Genomic DNA, 20,538 nt, shown 5'->3' on the forward strand with positions numbered 1-20,538 from the left:
GGGTGGGGGTGTGTGTGTTGATCTATTTCGGGTGTTTCTACAAAAGAAAGGTTCTCTGCCTTAGAGGTTGCACAGCAGACTGATGAAAAGTGGGGCTCGGTGGGGAAAGGCTCCAGTCGAGGTCTTCTTGGTTATAAGAGGAGAGGTGTGTAGGAAGTGTGAGGACAGCAATGTTGGAAGCAATTGGTCTCCCCCCCCCCCAACTTCCTTGGTGCTATGCTCAGATACCAAACTTCAGAAGTAGGAGGATGGCAGGGTGCCTGGGTGGCTCAGTCGGTCAAGCCTCTGACTTCAGCTCAGGTCAAGATCTCAGAAGGTGGTGAGTTCCAGCCCCGCGTCAGGCTCTGTGCTGACAGCTCAGAGCCTGGAGCCTGCTTTGGGTCCTGTGTCTCCCTCTCTCTCTCTGCCCCTCCCCTGCTTGCACTCTGTCTCTCTCTCTCAAAAATAAATAAACACTAAAAAGCAGTTTTGTGAAGGCCAGGCAATGTACAGATCTTAGTTGACACTTCTTACATTTTTATGCCTTTTCCCCACTCTGGAATATAGCTAGAACTTTGAGGTCTTCCAGGAAGGACCTTCAGCAATCTTCCAGAAGCCAAATAAACAGCTCTAGAGACAAAGGGAAATGCCTTGATCTATCACAGTTATATTCTTGAATGAAGAAAAAAAAAAAGAGGTAGTTTTACTTAAGAAGGGAGAAAAAGGACATCAGCTGGCAGGAAACATCTACATCATTCAGCCTTATCCTTTCTACATTTTGTTGTTTTTCTTGCTGCACTTTTCCCATTCAGACTAGGGCCCAGGGGATGATTAATCTTAAACAAGCTAAGAGATCTTTAGCAAGCAGAGGCCTTCTAGGGGTTAACAGTAATGGGGGCTATAAGGGCTTCTCCATGAACTATTTTCTAGAGTCCTGGAGACAGAGCCCTGATAATGGTCTGTAACTGGTTTTGAATGGCCAGAACCCTGTTCTGGACTTGGGGGCTCTTTCCCTAGCAGTCACGAACTTGAATTCCTCTGCTTTTCATGGGGGGATGTAACCAAGCCTGGAGATCCCTGGAGGAGGCACCAGCCCTTAACAAAGCCTTCTTCGGCGAGAGGAAGAGACTCCTGTAAGAAACAGTATCTTTTAAGAAGTAATAGAAATTACCCTAAAGTTCTGATAATACAGTTTTCATTTTTCCTTTTCTCCTTCCTTCCTTCCTTCCTTCCTTCCTTCCTTCCTTCCTTCCTTCCTTCCTTCCCTATTTCTTTCAAGCTTCTTATCTTTATCTGTTCATGTTAAATTAATACTTAGAGTCCACAGGGCCAACTTTAACTTGGTTAGGAAGTTAATAATTTCCTTGTTTCTTGTAGGCATTCCCAGACGCATACTGCCTTGCTCCTGCGAAACTTGTGCTTTCCTATAGTCTCTCTGACTTCCTGAAACCCTTGTTAGTAATAATACTCTGCTTTCTAAAGGTTGGAGAACTTCAACCACAGCAGCCTCTGCTAAGAAGCAGAAGCTGTAACAGGAGGGAAGTCCCACAGCGCAGCCAGGCCAGGGCTTGGGGGGGGGGGGGGGCGTCCCAGGGCTTATCATCATACGCCAGGCCCAGAGTCCCTCAGAACAGCCAAGGTTGCCCTGGCAAAGGCGCTGTGGTACCAGGTGGGGGGCCCCTCAAACATCTCCCCACCGAGTCAGCGCCTTTTGCTAAAGACAGGCATTGCTTTAGGCTTGTGTTCCTTCCCTAAAAACCGAATCCCCAAACCGGGCAAGCAGGTTTCTTTCACACAGCAGCTTAAATAAATTCACTGGACGCCCTTTGGGTGGTCACTGGGGTCATGAAGAAAAGCAGGGGGAGAGTGCTCGGGCCTTCTGCAAGACCAGCTCAGACCCATTCCTCCTGGGACCGAGGGGGAAGTAGATCACGCGGATCCCGGACCACAGGAGGCATTTGGGGGGGCACCGAGAGACTGGGGAGGCGATCCGCAGGTGGGCGCTGGGCTCGGACTGCCCAGGGAGGCGGAGTCCCTCAGGCAGGCGCGGGCTACCCTCACACCCGACCCCCCCACCCCTACCCCGGAGCGCCCTCGGTCCCGGAGGAGCGCCCTGATACGCTGGAAAGGCCCCTCCGCGCGAGGTTTCTGTCCCCAGTCCGCAGAGATTCAGGGAGCCCAGTTCCGAAAGCGTGCCCGCACCCACTGCGGACCTCGCTTGTCCTACAAAGCAGGCCGGTCACGCTGGGCGGCGGGAGGTGGGGCGCGAGAGCTGCAAAGCCGCCGAGTCCCAGCGGCCCGGGAAGCCGGCGCGCCCCGCAGTGGCGCGGCCGCGGCCTCCCGGGACGTGGGCACGCGCGCCCCAGGCCCCGGCGCCCTCCTGCCGGGAGCCCCGACTGGCCGCAGCCGGCGCGGCCCCGGCCCGGGGGCGGGGTTTGGGGCGGGGGCGGAGCCAGGCCCGCGGCCGGTGTCAGGTTGCTCCGGTAACGGTGACGTGCCGCGGCGTGGGCGGGGCAAGCACGCAGGTTGCATATTTTAGGAAGTGAGGAGGAGGCGCGGGCTCGAGCTGCGGCTGGGTCTGGGGCGCGGAGCAGCGGCGGGAGGAGGCGGACACGTGGCAGCAGCAGCGGTAGCAGCCCCAGCGGCGGCATCGGCCCGAGCCGCCCGGCCGGTCTCCCTCCCTCCCGCCCCGCGGCAGCCCTAGCTCCCTCCTCTCCGCTCCCCCGGCCGCGCTAGCTCGGCCGGGAGCTGCTCTCTTCTTTCCTCTCTGATTCTCGAGCGACAGGACCCGGCGCCGCGCACAGACCTCCGCCACCATGGGGAAAGGGGTGAGTGTGCGGCGAGCCCGGGGAGGGGCGCGGGGCGCCGGGAGGGAGGAAGGAGGAGGAGGAAGTCAGGAGGGCGACCGCAGCCAGCGGGAAGCGGCGGAGGAGGAAGCGGCGCGGCGCGGCGCGGCGTGGACGGGCAGGCAGGCAGGGCGGCCAGGCTTAAAAGACGACGCACTTTGGAAATGGAGGGAGCGCAGCCCTGGGGGCCCGGCGGGTGGGGGGAGGGGGCGCCAGGGGACGGCGGGCGGCAGCGCGGGGCGGGCCGCCGACCCCCGAGTCCCAGCGCGCCGCGGGCCCGGGGCTCCTGGAGGCGGCGCTCGGGAGCCGCGGGGCCGGGAGGAGGAGAGCGGACGCCGCGGGGCGGCCCCGGGAAGGCGCTGGCCGCCGCGGCATCCCCGAAGCCGGCTCCCCTCCCTCCCTCCGCCCGCCCTCACCTCCCATCTCTTGCCTTCCCTTTTCCTTCCGCCCTCCGTGCCCAGAGGAAAGGCGTGCTCCTCCCCTTCCCTTGGGGCGCGCTGCCCGGGCCCCTCCCGGGCTGCCTTCCCACCGCGGCCCCGGCCCGGGCGCCGGCGGGGGCTTCCGACGCGGGGGCTGCGCTGGGGGGCGAGGCGCCCGGTCCCGACGGCGCTGGGGCTTAGCCCGTTTCCCGTACTGGCGGCCGTCCTCCCCCTTCCCCCCTCCCCCTCCCCCCAAAAAAACTGGCTTCCCCTCACTGCGGAGCCGGTCGAGCTGGCTAGTGCCAGAAAGGGTGTGTCTTCGCCGCCCTAAGATGGCCTTTAAGGTATACTTTTGCGAGCTTTAATGGGACGCCTTCCATAAACACTAGATGCGCCCTGGGGCGGCTGGAGTGGTCATTTCCTTGATGGGGAGGGACGAGTAGAGTTTTCTTGGGGGGTGAGTCTGCTGGGGGGACAGGCTGGCGCACCAGGGCCTCTGGGTACAATCAACTCGAAAAAGGACTGCAGGCGGGGGGGGGGGGGGGATGTGCAGGACGCGGGGGTAGGAGCGCCGAGGCATTCCCGAAGGAACCAGGGGTCTCCGGGGCAGAAGAGGAGAATGCTGGAAGCTCTGGGAACCCCAGAGAGAGCCACAGCTCGTTTCTGTGTTTCTGTAACCGGTAGCCGTGATAACCCGGAGCCGCAGCAGAAGACTGAGCCCCAGACCCTAACGGGGCTAAAGTCAAGTGAGAAAAGTTTATACCAGATAACAGCCCAAAGTTATCAGTTCATGGGTTAAAATGACCAGGTCGTGAGAACACAGGTAGGAGAGAAGCCTCTCCATTATCTGTCGGGTTTGCACAGTGCGGGCGTCTGGTAGGTCTCTGGAGGTTTTTAGGGCTCTGCAGTGTGGAGTCAGAGGTGGGGGTAGAGGCAGGGTGCATTCTTTGGGGATTCTTAATTTTGGATTTTGAAGGCGGTAATTAGAAGGGCTCGGACGTGGTAGAAAGAGTGTGGAGAGGTGGAGTGGACGACTGGTATCTTTTAAAAGCACAGAATGTGGCAAAGAGCTGAGTGCCAGCCTCCGTGTTCCCCACGACAGAAAAGTGGGTTAGTGGCCTGTGCTTGTAGCAAGCATTCTGTCAAACCTTAGGTCATTCCCATAAACGAGCCCTGTGAAGCTCACCCCTTTGTCTCTCCCCCCGCAAAAAAAAGGAAAAAAGTTAATTTCCTGAGCCGGTCATTACTGATTTTGGGGGGTGTAGTGATCATGGATGTGTACCCGAGGCCTAGGAAGGTGAAGTGACTTGCTCAAGGTCAAATGGTTGGTTACTGACACACCAGACTTGCCTGATTTCTGAGCAGCCTGTGGTTTTCCCAGCCTGAACACTCCCCTCCTTAACGTTGCGTTAATGTGCAGAGCTCCAGCATTATTCTTCATGTGAAACGGGGGTCTTTGTGATAATTGAATTAATGGACCAGAGAGACGTCTGAGTAACTAAGTTGTATCCACATATCTGTATGTTTGTATACCCACATATCTGTATGTTTCGTAACCGAACACATGCACCGCAGTGGTGAAGATCACACATCTGGGTTGTGGGGGTTCACCCAAGATGTCTTACGGATCCTAAGAAAATACCAGCGGCCGGTAGACGCCAAATCGAATTACAGCTGGTCCACGGGATGATACGCCGCTTATGTGCCCGGGTCGTAGTTACTGTTTTGGGTGCTCTGATAAATTAATTGAACATTAAGGGAGGTGGGGGGGAGACGTGTGTGTTGGTTGGTGGTGATTCTCCTGGGATAGCCTTTCCCCCTTTAGTCCCCAGTGACTTATTGTGATAGTCCAAATGCTCAGAAGGATATTTTCTGCTGAAATGTTGGGATTTTTCCACATGGGGATTAAAATGTGGGTGGAGTGGTGACAAAAAAAACCCTGCTGATAATTGGTTAACCAAGAAGCCTGTGCTGGCAGCTAATTTTTAAGGTCATTGTTAATTTCTTCCCTTCCTCTTCCCCGCTGCCGTGGGGGCCCAGGTTTTGATGATACTTCAGGTGATTTTATTTCTCCTTATAAGCCTAGCCCCTGAGCTTTTGGGAAGCAAATGAAAGAACTGCTCCTGCTGAATCATTCCTGGATGAGATAGGATTTTGTCCTTTTTTTCATGTTGGTGTTTTTTGCCAGTGACTTGGCTTAAACCGGTAGCCAGGCCTACCCAAACTGTTTGGTTCACCAAAGGTACACCAAAAACTTGTGTCTTTTCTCAGGTTTACAAAAGGTGGGGGCAAGGGATGTCCCTAGGTCCTGCGGTGCAGTTCTCCATTGTTTGAATATTAACTTAGTTACCTAGAAAATGAATCCTACCTTATTTATGGGCGGTGATTTCAAGAGGAGAAGGGGAAAAAGCTTCAGGTGAAGGTTGCACAGGGAACACGCCTGTCAGCAGAAATCCTGGTTGTATGGTCACATTATCAACTGCTCTCTGGGAGCTCAACTTGAAAGTGTGACTGAACCGCCTCTGGCTGCTGTAAAGCTAGCACTTTAGACCGAAAACATTGTGAGGCAGAGTCCTCAGGGTGGAAAGTTGCCCAGGCCTGGCCAGGAGCAAAGCGGAGCCCTTACTGGAGGAACTGGTGACCAGCACTGGGGCCAGACCAGAGGGCTGGGATTGCATCACACCCCTTTGCCTGTTAAGCGGTTCAGTGTGTGAGTATGACAGGCTCCCCCCTTGGGGTTCTTTCTGTACCGTTCTGAGGGTGTATCCTCTTTTGGTAACTTAACTGGTTGCTAATTCGTAGTGTTCTTTGCCAGTAAGTTTGTAACACTCTAGTGACTCACCTTTGGGTGGGAGGGTAGGAAAGGGGGAGGTCTGCATCATAAATCGGAGAACGCTGAGAATAGGCTAACCCCTGTATCCCTCCCTCCCTAATTCCCCTCCCCGAAGGAGGATTTTTCAAAATCTAGTACCTGTTCATCCAGGTGGGGGCTGAAACTGAAAACGTACAGACCTCTGGAAACGTTATTGCCAAATCGCATTTGAAAATAAAAAGTGAATTCAAAATTACAAAGCACAGTGGACTGGGTACTCAAACATGTTCCATCCCAGAACCCCTCTGGAGCTGTTGGTTCGGGATGATTGTAGCAACAAATTAACAGTTATGTGGCTTTCTGTTCAAGGCAGGCTCTGTTCTCTTAAATACAACCAAACTTCAGAATGAGAAAAAGGCTCTAACTATTTAGAAGGATCGTGTATGTGAAAGTAAGTAAAATTAGTTTGTTGATTTAAAAACAAAAAGGTAAAAAAAAAAAAAAATGTTTTTAAGTCCCTGAAGCTTCAGGTTCTTGACTGGCCCTTAGGTGGACCTACTCACCCTGAGGACCAAGCAAAGTCATCTCCGTTCTGTCCAGCGTGAGGTCAGTGCAAGTAAACATCACCGCTTTCATGGGGCTCACCAAGTGCTGGGCACTGAGGGAAGATCAGATCTTCATTAACTGTAGGTTTCCTGTTCACCCGTTAGTCTTAAGCCCTTCAAAACCGGAGAAGGATTTTTCTTTCACCTGGAAAACATATTAAGGATTGAAAATCATAGGAAATACCATTAATGACCCTCCAAAGGAAAGCCCAGTGAAAGACTCTGTTGACATTGTTGACCTATTTAATAACATCTTAGAGTCTTTGACTACTTTCACTTTTCAAGCAAGGGACTTTACATCTTTTGAGTCTTTGTAAAAGTTGCAAAAGGGGGGGGGGGGCAGCGTGCTTTTCAGCCATCTGTGATGGGAGGAGGGTGAACGTTTGTACCGCGGTGCCTTCTTGCTGCCCGGGGCTCTCTGCCAGCCAGCAGGCCAGAAGAAGAAACATGAGTGTCAGATCAGATGGGCTCACGGTAATCAGAGTGGCTGCGTTTGGACAGCACGGCGCTGGGCAGAATGTTCCCCAGCCCTGCCAGAGCTGTCCAGTTCTGAGTTGCTCTGCAAACACATGCCCAGTAACTAACTGATCACGCGAAGTGAAGAGAATGTGAAAGTCCACTGGCTATTTTCTTAAACTCTCCTTCGTTTCTATATTTTTGGAAAAGGAGACGTAACCAAGTCAGGTTTGAACTTTCTCACGTTGCTATGAATTGAGTGTATGAGAGGAAGTGGATTCTTTGGCTTGAATCTCAGAGAGACTGTTCTTTGCATATGACTCACCTCATTAGTTGTGCTGGAAATGTGTTGTCAGGAATCCACAAGAAGTTCTTCACATTTATTTGACTGATGTTTGGGTAGCAAATCCTGTCAGACTAGAGCAGTTTTCCTCTCTGGTTTCCTTTGCATCCTGAGCCACGGGAATTTGGGCCCGCACACCTCATTCCTTGGTTCCTTTGCGACTCTACGATGAATGGTATCTGAACATTAATTATCTCTGTGTCTGGTTTTGTTCACCCTCTATTTAGTAACAGCTGTTGGGTGGTTTCTGTTGGCGATCTGAGACAAGTCGGCTCTTGGTGGCTTGTGCTTTGTCCTTGGGGTTTGTGTTGTTTGGGGGCCTGATGGTGAAGAAGAGTGTCAGGTTGTGGGGATCGGTGGGTCTTCGTGTCTGATTTATCTTTCCAGTCCGTCGTCATGGCGAGGGCTCTCCTGCACTTTGGGGTGAATATCCTCTTGTGTTTTTCTTTCTTCTTCCACAGGATGCTTCCCTGGGGCCATATTTGTTTCATTGTTTCAGTTCAGGTGCGCTGTCTCTCGGGCCTTGTGCCGCCTGCCAGCCCTTTTAACTCCGTATCCTATGCTTCAGGGGACCAACCGAGGAGTGGTGAGGACTCGGAATTTATTCAGCCCCTCGTGGTGCTGGTGCCAGTTACTAATCCTTCTTCTCTCCACCTGACCACATCTTTTGAGTAGCACTAGCCAAAGAGGGGTCTGATAAGATGAGAAGAGGGGTGAGGAGGGCAGCCAATGGAGGGAACAGGCAGAAAGTTTTAACTCTTGGTAACCCGGGTGTCTGATGGTAGAGGTAGGGTTAACCCCCGTGAAAAAACAGGTTCGGGTGTTGGGGGTTTTGTTTTGTTTTCGTTACTGATTGGTAACTGGAAAAGCAGGGCATATTTTAAAAGAGACAGAAAATCTCTTAATACATAAACGAGAATATATTGATCCTTAAGACAGTTTGGAATCTGATTCTCAGCCCTTGCGGGAGGGTGGGCTGGCAGGCTCGTTAAGAATTTACTTACCAGCAGGTTGGGGAGGGAGGTTGAGCCTAGTTCCTTTTGGGCTGAGGGAACCCGGCTAGAGCTGGAGATGGCTTTTTTGCCCCCCAATGGCTGATGGGCCGTGGCCCAAGTTTGGAGGTAGTGAGCTGGCCTCCCAAAGGGACCCATTGCTGTGGCTTCGCTACATGACATTCTCCAGCCTGCTGTACGTCCAGGTGAGTGAGAAGGAATACGAAGCCATGCTGGTCCCTTGGGTCCCCTCCTCTACAGGAGAAAAAAAGCTATTCCTTCACCGCCCGAAATGCTGCTCTGGGCCACAGAACAGCTGCAGTACTCAGGCGGCGCGTGTCCTCCCTCAACCCCAGCCGTCTCCGAGCCCTCACTCCCGGGGTAGAAAATTCCTTGCACGTAAACCAAACTACTTAAGGAGCAACTGGAGGCAAAATGAACTGGGCTTGATCATTTCTTCTATTTTCTTTCAGTTTTAATGGATGAGAGGGGCCTGGGTGGCTCAGGCAGTTAAGCGGCAGACTCTTGATCTCGGCACAGGTCATGATGTCACAGGTTCATGAGTTTGAGCCTCACACCAGGCTCCACGCTGACAGTGCAGAGCTTGTTGGGATTCTCTCTCTGCCCCTCCCCCACTCTCCCTCGCTCTCTCTCAAAATAAATAAACTCAAAAAAAAAGATTCTCTCTCCCTATGTCCCTCTCCCCCACTCGCGTGCTAGCTTGCTCTCAAAAAAAAAAAAAAAAAAAGTTTTAATGAGTTGAAATAATACCCCAAACGAGTTGTTTTTTTAAGATTAAGAGGAGTTATAGTGAGGAATGTCAGTAATTTATACGTTAATTAGAACCCAGTTATAATAGTAACCTTAGTGCAGTGCCTCGCCAAGTACCTTTACATACACAGTTGTGTCTGCTACTGATGTAATAGTACACGGCCCCAGGAAGACGGGAGGGCGCCTTCCCGGCCCCCTTTTTTCCATGCAGAGGACGACGGAGCCCTCCTCCTGGCCCCTCTTCGGAGCCCAAGGCCTTTGTGTGTGGGAGTGGGTTTTCAGAAACGGTGCAGCTTTTAGGTGTTTTGTTTTCAGACTTGACGGGAGCCCCTTGGTGAGTCAGACGATCAGAAACGCCTTCTCTAGACCCGTCAGGAGTCACGCCAAGTGGTATTCCCATTGTGGGGATGAGGCCACCGAGGCTGACTGTCCAGGGTCCCTGCAGCTGGCACGCAGCCTCCTGGAAGGACGTCGGCATTCCCGTCTGAAGGGCACGGACACCGGAGCTTCCCCAGAGGCCTCTCAGGGGGCACGTCAGCAATCTTAAGAACTCGGAGCTCCCTGCTGGCCACAGGGCCATCTGTTGCTGCGGTGGGGACAGGTGGGCTGGCCAGCGCGTCTGGAACGCCTGGCTGGGGAGAGCCTCCGAAGCCTGGCCTGAGCCGGGGAGACGGTGTGCAGCGTGGAGGCCCCGGGCGCAGCTGTGGTGTGCACAGGCCTCAAGTGACTTAACTCTGCCATGGAAGCTTCTCTCCTACACGTCCTTGCACCTTTTCGTGTGTGCCTTTGTGAACCTGAGGATGGTTTTACCTGTCCTGTTCGCCCCGCGGATTTTACTGAAGGAGAGGAAGGCACAGGCCGGGGTCGGGGGGGTGGAGGGGGGGGGATCGTGGTTTTAAGTGAGTGAACCTGATTACTACTCATGCTAACCTTGGTTTGTCCTGTGAAGAGTTTTCTCTCCCCACCTCCTGGGTGCTTTTGCCCTCTGCCCGGACCCAACGGTAGCAAAACACCTAGGGCATCTTTGAGCAGATGGAGCTCCTGGGAAGCACAGGATGAAGTAATGACACATGTGAAGCTGTGTCACCCTGGGCAAGCCCCTGTCCTCGTGGTAACGTCCCACTTCCTAAATTAGAATGGAAAAAAAAAAAAAAAAGCACAGACCAGAACCTAACTCACTTCATCAGTTTTACCAGTGGCCCTGGTAACTTGAGCTTCCCTCCCACTTTCTTCAGAGGCCTCATGGGGGTGCCTGAGGGGCTCCATCCATCACGGGGAGTGTGCTGGGGGCAGGAGGTGGGCAGTGTCATTGGAGTTTTGTAATTGAAGAAGTAGGAAGTAAGAGTGGGCAGGTTCCTAGAGTCAACTGACGGGGGAAACCACGTTTCTCATTCTCTCTCCCTTGCCGTAACCTATGTTTTCCCCAAATGGTTTTAAAAAGTAAAGAAAATGCTCCCCCCCCTCCCTTTTTTTAAATTTATATCCCTTTATAAAGTTCCTTTGGGGGTTTTTATAGTCAATCTTCCCTTTTAAAAAAATTTTTTTTTAATACTTATTTTTGAGAGAGAGAGAGAGAGCATGAGCTGGGGAAGGACATAGAGAGAGGGAGACACGGAATCCGAAGCAGGCTCCAGGCTCTGAGCTGTCAGCACAGAGCCAGACGCGGGGCTTGAACCTACATACTGTGAGATCATGACCTGAGCCGAAGTTGGACGCTTAATGGATGGAGCCACCCAGATGCCCCGTCTCCCCCATTTTTAGCATTGTTCCCCTATCCCACCCTGCACTCCTCGCCCCCAGACACACATGTACACGCACCTACGCACACAGATTTTTTTTTCTGCTTTGAATCTGTGATAATGGAGACCCATGGGGACTTCAGGAATGTTTAGTTCCTGTCACAATAAGCTAGTATTAAATCATTGTTTTATTGGTAGGGAAGAACCACACTGCCGAAGCCATCTGGTCTTCTGGACAAACTTTTCAATAGGCAATACTTAAAATCGCGAAGGAAGAGAAATTTCACATAATGATACTTCCCATGTCTCTTTTCACAACTATCCTCATTTAAAACTACGCCCCGTGTAGCATGAATTGGTGAGGAAGGGGAGGGGGTGGCTAGTAGGAAATGAAACTCCCGGCTCACTTAACCATTGATAATTGCGAGGCTGGAGGCAACATACTTTGTAAATAGGGATACAGCTTGGGAATCTGGGGCCTCGCTCTCCAATCAGTCTCTCTCCCTCTTTGGGAATGGAAAATGTTGAAAGTCTGAGGCGAAAGCATATAGGTGGTAAGGCAGAGGGATTTTAACTCTGATTTTTATATATTTGTCATTCTTAAAGTTACACAATTTTATTTTTTAACACCTCAAATGGGAAAAAAAAAAGTTCAAGATCCTGCAGAAATGCCAATATTCCATGGACATCCCAGTGGGGTTGGAGGAGTGGGAGGTGGGGGCTGGTTTTCATATTCTGAAATTAAACTTATTTTAATGATACTCCCTTGCGTAAAAGAGAATTTGTGAAGTGTATTTTAAAAATCAATGCTACAAACCGGCCACACAGCCTTTTAGAGATTCCCTAGTCAGTGCCTTCAAAATGATTTTTAAGTGCTGAGCTTTCCCATGAAACATGTGAAAGAAATCCCACTGCAGACTGTGGTTCTTGCCTGGTGGTGGCCCTGTCCTTTCTTTTTGTTTTGTTTGCTTTCAGTGTGTGTGATTATTTTCCATTTTAACCCTGGCACCAGGGGCCCTGTGCAAAGAGGCACTTACAAATGTGGTTGCTCCACAGTGGAGAGAATTTCAAGAATGTTGACTATCTTTAGACCTGCTTCATTCGTCACAGATAAGATAGAAACAAAAGAACTCCACGCTGTTGGAAGAAGAAGTTAGTCAAGGAACACTGCAGAAGTGACCACCAGAGTTGAACCACGTGAATAACATAAACGTCCTTGCTTGTGGGCGACACCAGCCCATTTGGGGCAGGACTTGGCTTTAGAGCCTTGAGAAGAGGGTGTTTTCAAATTCAAGTGGACGTTGTATTTAGTCGCCACCATCTTAGCTGCGACTGAACTACACCTATTCCCCCCTTTGATTTTTTTTTTTTTTATTAATTTGATTTTTAGCCCAGTAAAATGTTGATCCGGACACCAGTTCCCACTTAATTCTTCAGTGGCTGGTAGAGTGAGAACTGAGTAAGGGAGAGCCACAGAATAATAGTTAACAGCACCACCCCGCATCTGTTTGAAGAAACATGCTAATATCTCCTTCCCCTGCCCTTGTTAGGGGTGGTGGTTGGTGGGTGGGAGGTAATGTGTGGGGTTGGGGTGTCTGAGCAGGGGGTGGGGGGGGCGCCCCTTCTCCACAGACTGAGCTCTGGAGCACCAGGTTCAGGCTTTGTGCAGATAAGCTCAAGCATGTTAAATGGAGTGGGGGGAGGGGTGTGTGGAACAATCTAAATTTAAACTATAGAATCAACATTTTCTCTAAAAATTGTTCCAGTTTTCCGGAGGCGTGGGTGGATCCTGTGAATTGTGTGCTAACGCACATACTTTTCCTACACGCTGCTTATGTCAAAACATTTCCAGGGACTTTCTTTTGGGGGGTTTATTTTCAGGCTGTAGATTGGGGGTAAGAACTCTTTTTTTTTTTTTTTAATAATTTCAAGGATTCTTAGGATGGCTTTCGATTAGAAGATGGAAAGGTCGGTGTTCTGATGTAAGCCCTGAAAGAACTTAAATTCGATACTTAATGACTTCTTTGCAAATCTAAGAATTTGAGCATAATAACAAAAGCCACTTAGCATTTAGGTGTTTTGTTTAAGTTAGCATTTGGTTCTCCCAGAAATGGAGGTTGGCACTATTCTTTCCATGCCGTGGAAGAAAAACTTGAAGCTCCAGCAAGAGTCAGTGACCGACCCCAGGTTCCGTAGTGAGTGGTAGAGTGTGGATTCTAACTTGGACGCTTCTGCTCAGAATGCAACGGCCTGAGCATGATACTCCTAAGTTAATAATGGAAAGGTGATTTCATTCTTGCAGTGGGGAAGGTGGAAGGCTGTGGGATAGAGATTTTGATAGCGCAGGCCCCTCCCTATTCACCCCAAATGGAAGTGACTGGCAGGACCGTCCCATGGTTGCCGTGACTTCACTGGTCTTACTGCCCTTGGGCGCGGAGGGCACATCTTGAGCTTAGGACCGTTGCTTTTGTTTAGGATGTCATGTAAGCAGTCCGTTTCCATGATTATCATCCCGTTGACTATTCAGAATGATGGCTGCCCTAAAAAATGCCGAAATCCCTTGCCCCAGAATCTTCTGTTCGTTCATAATGCACAACCACACTTTCCCCACATTCTTTGGTAGGTTGGACGTGATAAATATGAACCTGCGGCTGTTTCAGAGCATGGCGACAAAAAGAAGGCCAAGAAAGAGAGGGATATGGATGAATTGAAGAAAGAAGTTTCTATGGTAAGTATTAGGATGCTTTTCGTTCTCCTTAAAAATTACTTGTATCATTTTTGTTGTATGATCTTCCCCCTCCCCCACTGCCCCCCCTCCTCCCCAGTCATTTGAGTCAGAGACTTGGCTTTATTTTAAAAGGAAAGCAGTCATTGTACAGACCTTACCGAATTATAGAGGTCAGTATGGAAAATTTCCATTTTTCCAGGCTGTTACAAGGGTTGGAAGAGTTATCCAGGCACCCTGGCCTAGCCAAAGGTGCACAGAAGGAAGTGTGGTTGATACATCATGGGCCTTTGCTTTTCTCTGTTTCTGGATTATACCAAACCCGGGGAACCTCCGACCTTCTGGGCTCTGGAGGCTTCCACGGACACAGGCTGGCTAGAACCTCCCTGGTCATCAGAGAAGGCAAGCAAGGTTTTCCTCGAGCTCCAGGACTGATGGGGTTTTCTGAAGTGATGTGGCGGGCACCCAGGGACTTCACGCCACAGCTGTCTCTGTCCTCTGGTGACGGGCGCTCGGCGCACAGCTGTGTGGTGGCAGATCCATTAGGCCGCGGTGAGAGACGTATATCGCCTTCTGCGCCGGAGAAAAGCCCGTTTTCGGAGCTTACTAGCAGCAATGAGCCACATGAATGCATCACCCCAGTGTTTTTTTTCTGGTACAGTGTTTAAGTCTTCTGTTTCTGTTTTTCCTTAGGATGACCATAAACTTAGCCTTGACGAACTTCACCGCAAATATGGAACAGACCTGAGCCGAGTATGTTGAATTTCCAACTTGTACAGTCTCTCACGTGTCCCTGTGGCATCTCCTCTGTGTCCTGGGCGTAACCCTGGGGACCCTGGGAAGACAGTGATGACAGGCACCATCCGAGTATCTGCTGTGCGACATGCAGAGCTTGGGTTTTTATGTGTTTCTTCAGTACCTTGTTTCCCCACGAAACTTTGAAAGTAGATGTTATTTTCCCCACTTCGTAACAGGTGAGATCCAGTCAGGGAAAGCACCAGGATTTGATCCTGAATGACGCCACAGCCGCGCGCGTTCCCTGGCCCTTGATTACAAATCTTTCTCTCCATTTTTCTACATTCGCGAAATGGAGTTGAATAGTTGACCCTCCAGTACTTAATCTTTTGTACTTCTACCAGTGAGTTCATTGCAGTATGAGAGAGAGAGAGACACAGAGCACGGGCGGGGGAGGGGCAGAGAGAGAGGGAGACACAAGAATCCGAAGCAGGCTCCAGGCCCTGAGCTGTCAGCACAGAGCCCGATGTGGGGCTCGAACTCACGGACCGTGAGATCATGACCCGAGCCGAAGTCGGACGCTTAAGACTGAGCCACCCAGGCGCCCCTCATCACCTCACTTTCGATGACACCTTAAAAGCGTTGTTGTGAGAATTCAGGCGAGGCTCTGGATTCAGTGCCTGGCACGGTGAGAGCACTCTGATGCTGAGTGGTGCTGTCTGTTACTCTGCTCAGGGTGGGGTGGGGTCACATGGGAACATGAGGCAGAGGAAGATCCTAACTGAGTCCTCGTTTCCCCTTAACTTCTTGGTTTTCGTTTCCCTGGTCCCCGTACTCCTCAGGGAATTCAGGTATTTAAAATAATGTGGACACAAACTACGTGGTAACAGACACTTTGGGCAGAAATTAGCTTTGTGTCTTTTTTTTTTTTTTTTTTTTCTTTTTTCTGACTTGGGCATTTTGATAATACGAGATTTTGTAATGGTAGCCTTTTATCTCCTGTCTGCTGTCCCATGTGTTTTAAGGCCTATTTAAAGAAGCGTAAGGCCTTTAGTAACAATGGATTTTTCCAGTGAATACTTCTAAACTGGCAACTTGCCTGGGGGTTAGCTAGACCGTGCACCTACATGAACCCTCTCCAGCCAGACCCTGTGTCAGTTGCCATCCAAAGAATAAAGTTCTTTATTTAAAACTTGGCTGTTAACCACTAACAGGTTGGATTCCCACAGAGATTTTTTTTTTCCTTTTTTGTTTATAGAGGTTTTCTGTCTTCCCCTCCCTGACAGATTCAATAATGCAAAAAAAACTCAGAAGCTCTTAATTTGTAAAACTGAATCAAGGAGTTGGGGTGCCTGGGTGGCTCAGTCGGTTAAGCATCCGACTCTTGATCTCAGCTCAGGTCATGATCTCACGGTTTGTGAGTTTGAGCACCGTGTCGGCCTCCACGCTGTTGCTTAGGATTCTCTCTCTCTCTCTCCTCCTCCTCCTCCTCCTCCTCCTCCTCCTCCCTCCCTCCCTCCCTCCCTCCCTCCCTCCCTCCCTCCCTCCCCCTCCCCTGCTCTTATGCATGTGCTCTCTCCCCCTCAAAATAAATACACTTTAAAAAAATAAATGAACTAATGAATTAACATTGCTCTATCTTTTTGGTAAAAACGCATTTTGGCAGGAGTCAGTCCCTTATCTAAATTTAGAAGAGATCAGACTGGATTCAGATTTGTTCATGGACCAGTTTAAAACGAATTTCAGTGTGGATGTTGTGCGGTCCTCCGGGACCTTCCTTGGGCAGCCGTGCCTGGCCCGGGGCTGGGGGAGGGGGTGGGGGGAGTCCTCATCAGAACTGGCCGGGTTTTACAGGCTCTGTAGCTTGGGGAATTTGGTTTCCTCCTGAACCCGTTATCCTAGTTCTCCAGCTATCAGGTGGGTATATCCTCTTGTAAGGGCCGGGGCAGGGTGTCTTACGTGTATCCATCCCTCTGCTTCTCAGGGCTTAACAACCGCTCGAGCTGCTGAGATCCTGGCCCGAGACGGCCCCAACGCCCTCACCCCACCGCCCACCACTCCCGAATGGGTCAAGTTCTGTCGGCAACTGTTTGGGGGGTTCTCAATGTTGCTGTGGATTGGAGCGATTCTTTGTTTCTTAGCTTACGGCATCCAGGCCGCCACAGAAGAGGAACCTCAAAATGATAACGTGAGTTCTGTAGTTCCTAACTTAGATGACAAAGTGTGCACAAAGTATTCTCCTGGTTTTTGCCACCCGCCAGTTTTCCACCGGTTACCGCTGGTTGGCTGATGTTTTTTAAGCACGAGGGAAAAGCAGGGTTAGCAACTGGGGCCATCGAGGCCCATCCATTCTTCTTCATTTGCGGTTTCTGCCTCCAGCTCCGGCCCTCTAGGTGCTCTTCTGGGCTGGAGGTCCATCCTGCATGTCGCTGCTGTGACAAGGCGGCTCTGCCCAGGTCCCGGCCCGGGTCCGGCTGCCACTCACACGGCAGAGCACAGCCTTTAGTGTTGGCACATAACACACGTCCAGAGATGTGCGGTGGCCATCCCTCAGAAGTCACATGTTGTTTCAGAAACATGTTTGTCTTCATAAAATGGGAGAAACAGATTCACCTAAAAGATTTTCAAAAGTCTGTCGAGGTGGAGCGACCGAGTCCCTGGGACCCCATTTCTGGCACTCCTGTACACGGTCTCTGGGAAGCTGAATGTGAAGACACGAGTTCTGTATTGGATAATTTCTGAAGCCTTGACCTCTCTGTTACAGATTGGTTTTGTATTCAATCAAGAACTACCTGAATGTTTGCGGCTCCTCACGGAGAGCCCGCGCTTCTAACCTGTGTGTTCCCTTCCAGCTGTATCTTGGCGTGGTCCTCTCCGCTGTCGTCATCATAACTGGGTGTTTCTCCTACTATCAAGAGGCTAAAAGTTCAAAGATCATGGAATCCTTCAAAAACATGGTCCCTCAGGTACCTGCTGCTTGGTCTTTCCCCGTTGGCAGCCCCACGGGTGTGAACTAGTGTGAAGCTAAGGTTCCCGAGTACTTAGTGACTCCGTCAGAGAAAGGGAAACCTCCCCCCCCCACCCCCCGCCGACCCAAAACCACACCTGTTCTTAGACCTCCGGCAGAAAGTGATGGCCTGCCTTCTGAGCATACCCTGACAGAGCACCTGAGGGGGACAAGAGAGCCACCTCCAGATGAGCGAGATTTTATAGCTTGTATAAATGCAAAGATCAGCAATCTTTGTCGTGCACTCGGATAATTCACATCAGCGATCATTTTCTAGTTTGGCTTTCTCGTGTGGCCAGCACCCTGCCCTTGTCGGTAGTCGCTTTTCTCTCACTGAGCGCTGTCAACTTTTCTGCCTCTAAAGCAAGCCCTTGTGATTCGAAACGGTGAGAAAATGAGCATCAATGCCGAGGAGGTTGTAGTCGGGGATCTGGTGGAAGTGAAAGGAGGAGACCGAATCCCCGCAGATCTCAGAATCATATCTGCCAACGGCTGCAAGGTGGGTTCAGCGGGGCCCGCGCGGCTCGGGCGGGGTGCGTGGGGCGGCCCGGTGTGCGCTCACACAGCCCTCCCGTCTCGCGGGCAGGTGGACAACTCCTCGCTCACTGGCGAATCAGAGCCCCAGACCAGGTCTCCGGACTTCACAAATGAAAACCCCCTAGAGACGAGGAACATCGCCTTCTTTTCAACCAACTGTGTGGAAGGTAGGCCCTTTGGAGGCCCCCGTTCATATCCGCAGCACGGTGTCTGTCTCGGGCATTCGCAACAACGACAAAAGCCAGAGACGTCGTCTCTCTTCTTGCTTTATTGGCTCCGTGTCTGACCCCTGTGGTCAAGCACAGCAGATGCGGTTCACTCGCTGGCAGGGAGGTTCAGGAAGCCTGTGGGCGGTCTGTCCTGCTCCCCCACCCCCAGCACACATCTCCTGTTGGCCATGCTAGGCTGGCATGGACTTTGGAGCTGTTCTGCTCACGGATAGAAAGCCCTCTGCCGGTCTCTGAAAGAGCGTACCCCCCACCAAAGCGCGAGCCCTTAAAAACGTGTGTGGCTTGTGTCTCTCTCTTAACCGTGCCAGGTAATCGCGCAGATTCCGTGGCCTCGTTGGTGAAGCGAGGTACATCCAGTTCCCCCTCCCTCTCTCGTTTAAGGCACCGCACGTGGCATTGTCGTGTACACTGGGGATCGCACGGTGATGGGAAGAATCGCGACACTCGCGTCCGGGCTGGAAGGCGGCCAGACCCCCATCGCTGCCGAAATTGAGCATTTTATCCACATCATCACGGGTGTGGCTGTGTTCCTGGGTGTGTCCTTCTTCATTCTTTCTCTGATCCTCGAGTACACCTGGCTCGAGGCCGTCATCTTTCTCATCGGTATCATTGTAGCCAACGTGCCAGAGGGTTTGCTGGCCACTGTCACGGTGAGCAGCTTGGGGAAGGCGGCGTTCGCTCTTAGACCAGCTTGCATGTGAGACTCCTCCCCTGCCCTCTGCAGAGCGGCTGCCGACCACATGTCTGATCGGACGTGTGTGTGCGTATAGTCTTTCTTCAGAGCCACGTGGTAGGGTTAGACAGCGAGAAGGCCTCGGCATGGTTTTCCGTGGGAGATAGTAGCCCCAAAGCATACGTTTCGGCCTCACCCCATGACCCGCAACAGTGTAACGAAGAATTTGGGGGCGAGTGGGAGACCTACAGTGTGGTAAATCCTAGTTGTTTTCACTTCATCTGTTGCTTTATTGGGGGGAGAGAGAAAGCCCTCTCTGTACGTGGTCCTGTGACAGTTCGCATTTCCCAGGATGGCTGGAGAGGTTTAACTTCAGAGAAACTTCTTCTGTATCAGGATGTAGCCAGAGTTGGTGTGAGACTCCCTCCCGGTCGAGATTGAAGTCCTCTGCTTCCTCCTGGTGTCTAGGTATGTCTGACCCTCACTGCCAAACGCATGGCAAGGAAAAACTGCTTGGTGAAGAACTTAGAAGCCGTGGAGACCTTGGGGTCTACGTCCACCATCTGCTCGGATAAAACTGGAACCCTCACCCAGAACCGGATGACAGTGGCCCACATGTGGTTCGACAATCAGATCCACGAAGCCGACACGACAGAGAATCAGAGCGGTAGGTGCGGGGGGGGCGGGGGGCGCCGCACGCTTTGGCCCCACCTGTTCACATGGCTTCTTTTTTTTTTTTTTTTTAAGTGGTTTTTGGTTTTAGTTTTTTTACTGTTAGGTAAGGAGTCGTGGGCGTGGGTCTTAGACTTTTCTTGACTTTGCCCGAGAGCCTGATGAGTTTCATTACTTGGGAAAGGAGACGTCATCGTTTCACCTTTTATGGGACTTGCGTACAAAGTTGAATGCGTGATTTTCCCCTCTTGTTTCCCTGCCTCCGTCAGGTGTGTCGTTCGACAAGAGTTCAGCCACCTGGCTCGCTCTGTCCAGGATCGCGGGTCTTTGTAACAGGGCGGTGTTTCAGGCTAACCAGGAAAACCTGCCTATCCTCAAGGTATGCCCAGAAGTTCCTGTTAGCGGTGAGGCTGCTTTGCGGGGGTGTAGATGCCACCCGAGACCTCCCCCGAGAGTGTTCTCCTTAATAGCGCGTGACCTTTGTGTCCCGTAACGGAACCGTTCCTCGTGCGACACTCGGAATGGCCCGTGTGATGCTTTGCTGGGTGTAGCTTGTATTGCCTGTGGATCCGGAATTCCCTTGGTTACCCCGTGGTTCAGAGAGGTTAGAGAAGAAGGACTTAGGGTCAAAACCGACCAGAGGTGGGAGGCAGTCTTCACTGTGAAAAACTGAACAACATCCAGCCTTCCTCTACAGTGTCACCTAACCTAGCAGGGAGGGAGGGAGGGGCTGCTTCTGTGACTGGATGATCGCATTTGCATATCGGGATACAGTAGATTCCAATAAATCCCTTAAGCCGTGTGTTTTCTTAAAATAGCTCAGCTCTTTCTCTTATCTTATTTGTTCTCCGCTTGCTTACTGATGATGCAGAACTAAGCTCAGCCTCATGGAATCCATGGGAATTGGGAAATGGCTGTGATTTCACTGTGCTGCCCAGTGGAGACACAGCCTCAGAAAGGTCACGAGCTGAGCATGGGGTTGGTAGGATGAGGAAGG

At 51.4% G+C, this 20,538-nt stretch overlaps 1 protein-coding gene and 1 long non-coding RNA gene across 2 annotated transcripts in view; one reads left to right on the forward strand and one right to left on the reverse strand.

The window, feature by feature from the left end:
- Nucleotides 1–2,547: 2,547 nt before the first annotated feature.
- The window catches only part of ATP1A1 (ATPase Na+/K+ transporting subunit alpha 1), a 30,049-nt gene continuing 12,058 nt past the window's right edge, over nucleotides 2,548–20,538 (forward strand). The window contains exons 1-10 of the mRNA XM_011285086.4: nucleotides 2,548–2,807; nucleotides 13,586–13,690; nucleotides 14,381–14,440; nucleotides 16,407–16,610; nucleotides 17,275–17,388; nucleotides 17,794–17,928; nucleotides 18,016–18,133; nucleotides 18,578–18,846; nucleotides 19,338–19,536; nucleotides 19,811–19,920. Of these exons, the coding sequence (XP_011283388.1) occupies nucleotides 2,796–2,807; nucleotides 13,586–13,690; nucleotides 14,381–14,440; nucleotides 16,407–16,610; nucleotides 17,275–17,388; nucleotides 17,794–17,928; nucleotides 18,016–18,133; nucleotides 18,578–18,846; nucleotides 19,338–19,536; nucleotides 19,811–19,920 (1,326 nt within the window). The 5' untranslated portion in view covers nucleotides 2,548–2,795. The remainder of the gene's footprint in view (nucleotides 2,808–13,585; nucleotides 13,691–14,380; nucleotides 14,441–16,406; nucleotides 16,611–17,274; nucleotides 17,389–17,793; nucleotides 17,929–18,015; nucleotides 18,134–18,577; nucleotides 18,847–19,337; nucleotides 19,537–19,810; nucleotides 19,921–20,538) is intronic.
- On the reverse strand, nucleotides 6,264–8,020 carry LOC109502556. The gene is made up of 2 exons (XR_002161225.3): nucleotides 7,443–8,020; nucleotides 6,264–6,806 (listed from the first exon to the last, which is right to left on the reverse strand). It is a non-coding gene; the product is annotated as an uncharacterized LOC109502556 (long non-coding RNA).

This window comes from Felis catus, chromosome C1, assembly GCF_018350175.1.
Source record: "Felis catus isolate Fca126 chromosome C1, F.catus_Fca126_mat1.0, whole genome shotgun sequence".
NCBI classification, from domain to species: domain Eukaryota; kingdom Metazoa; phylum Chordata; class Mammalia; order Carnivora; family Felidae; genus Felis; species Felis catus.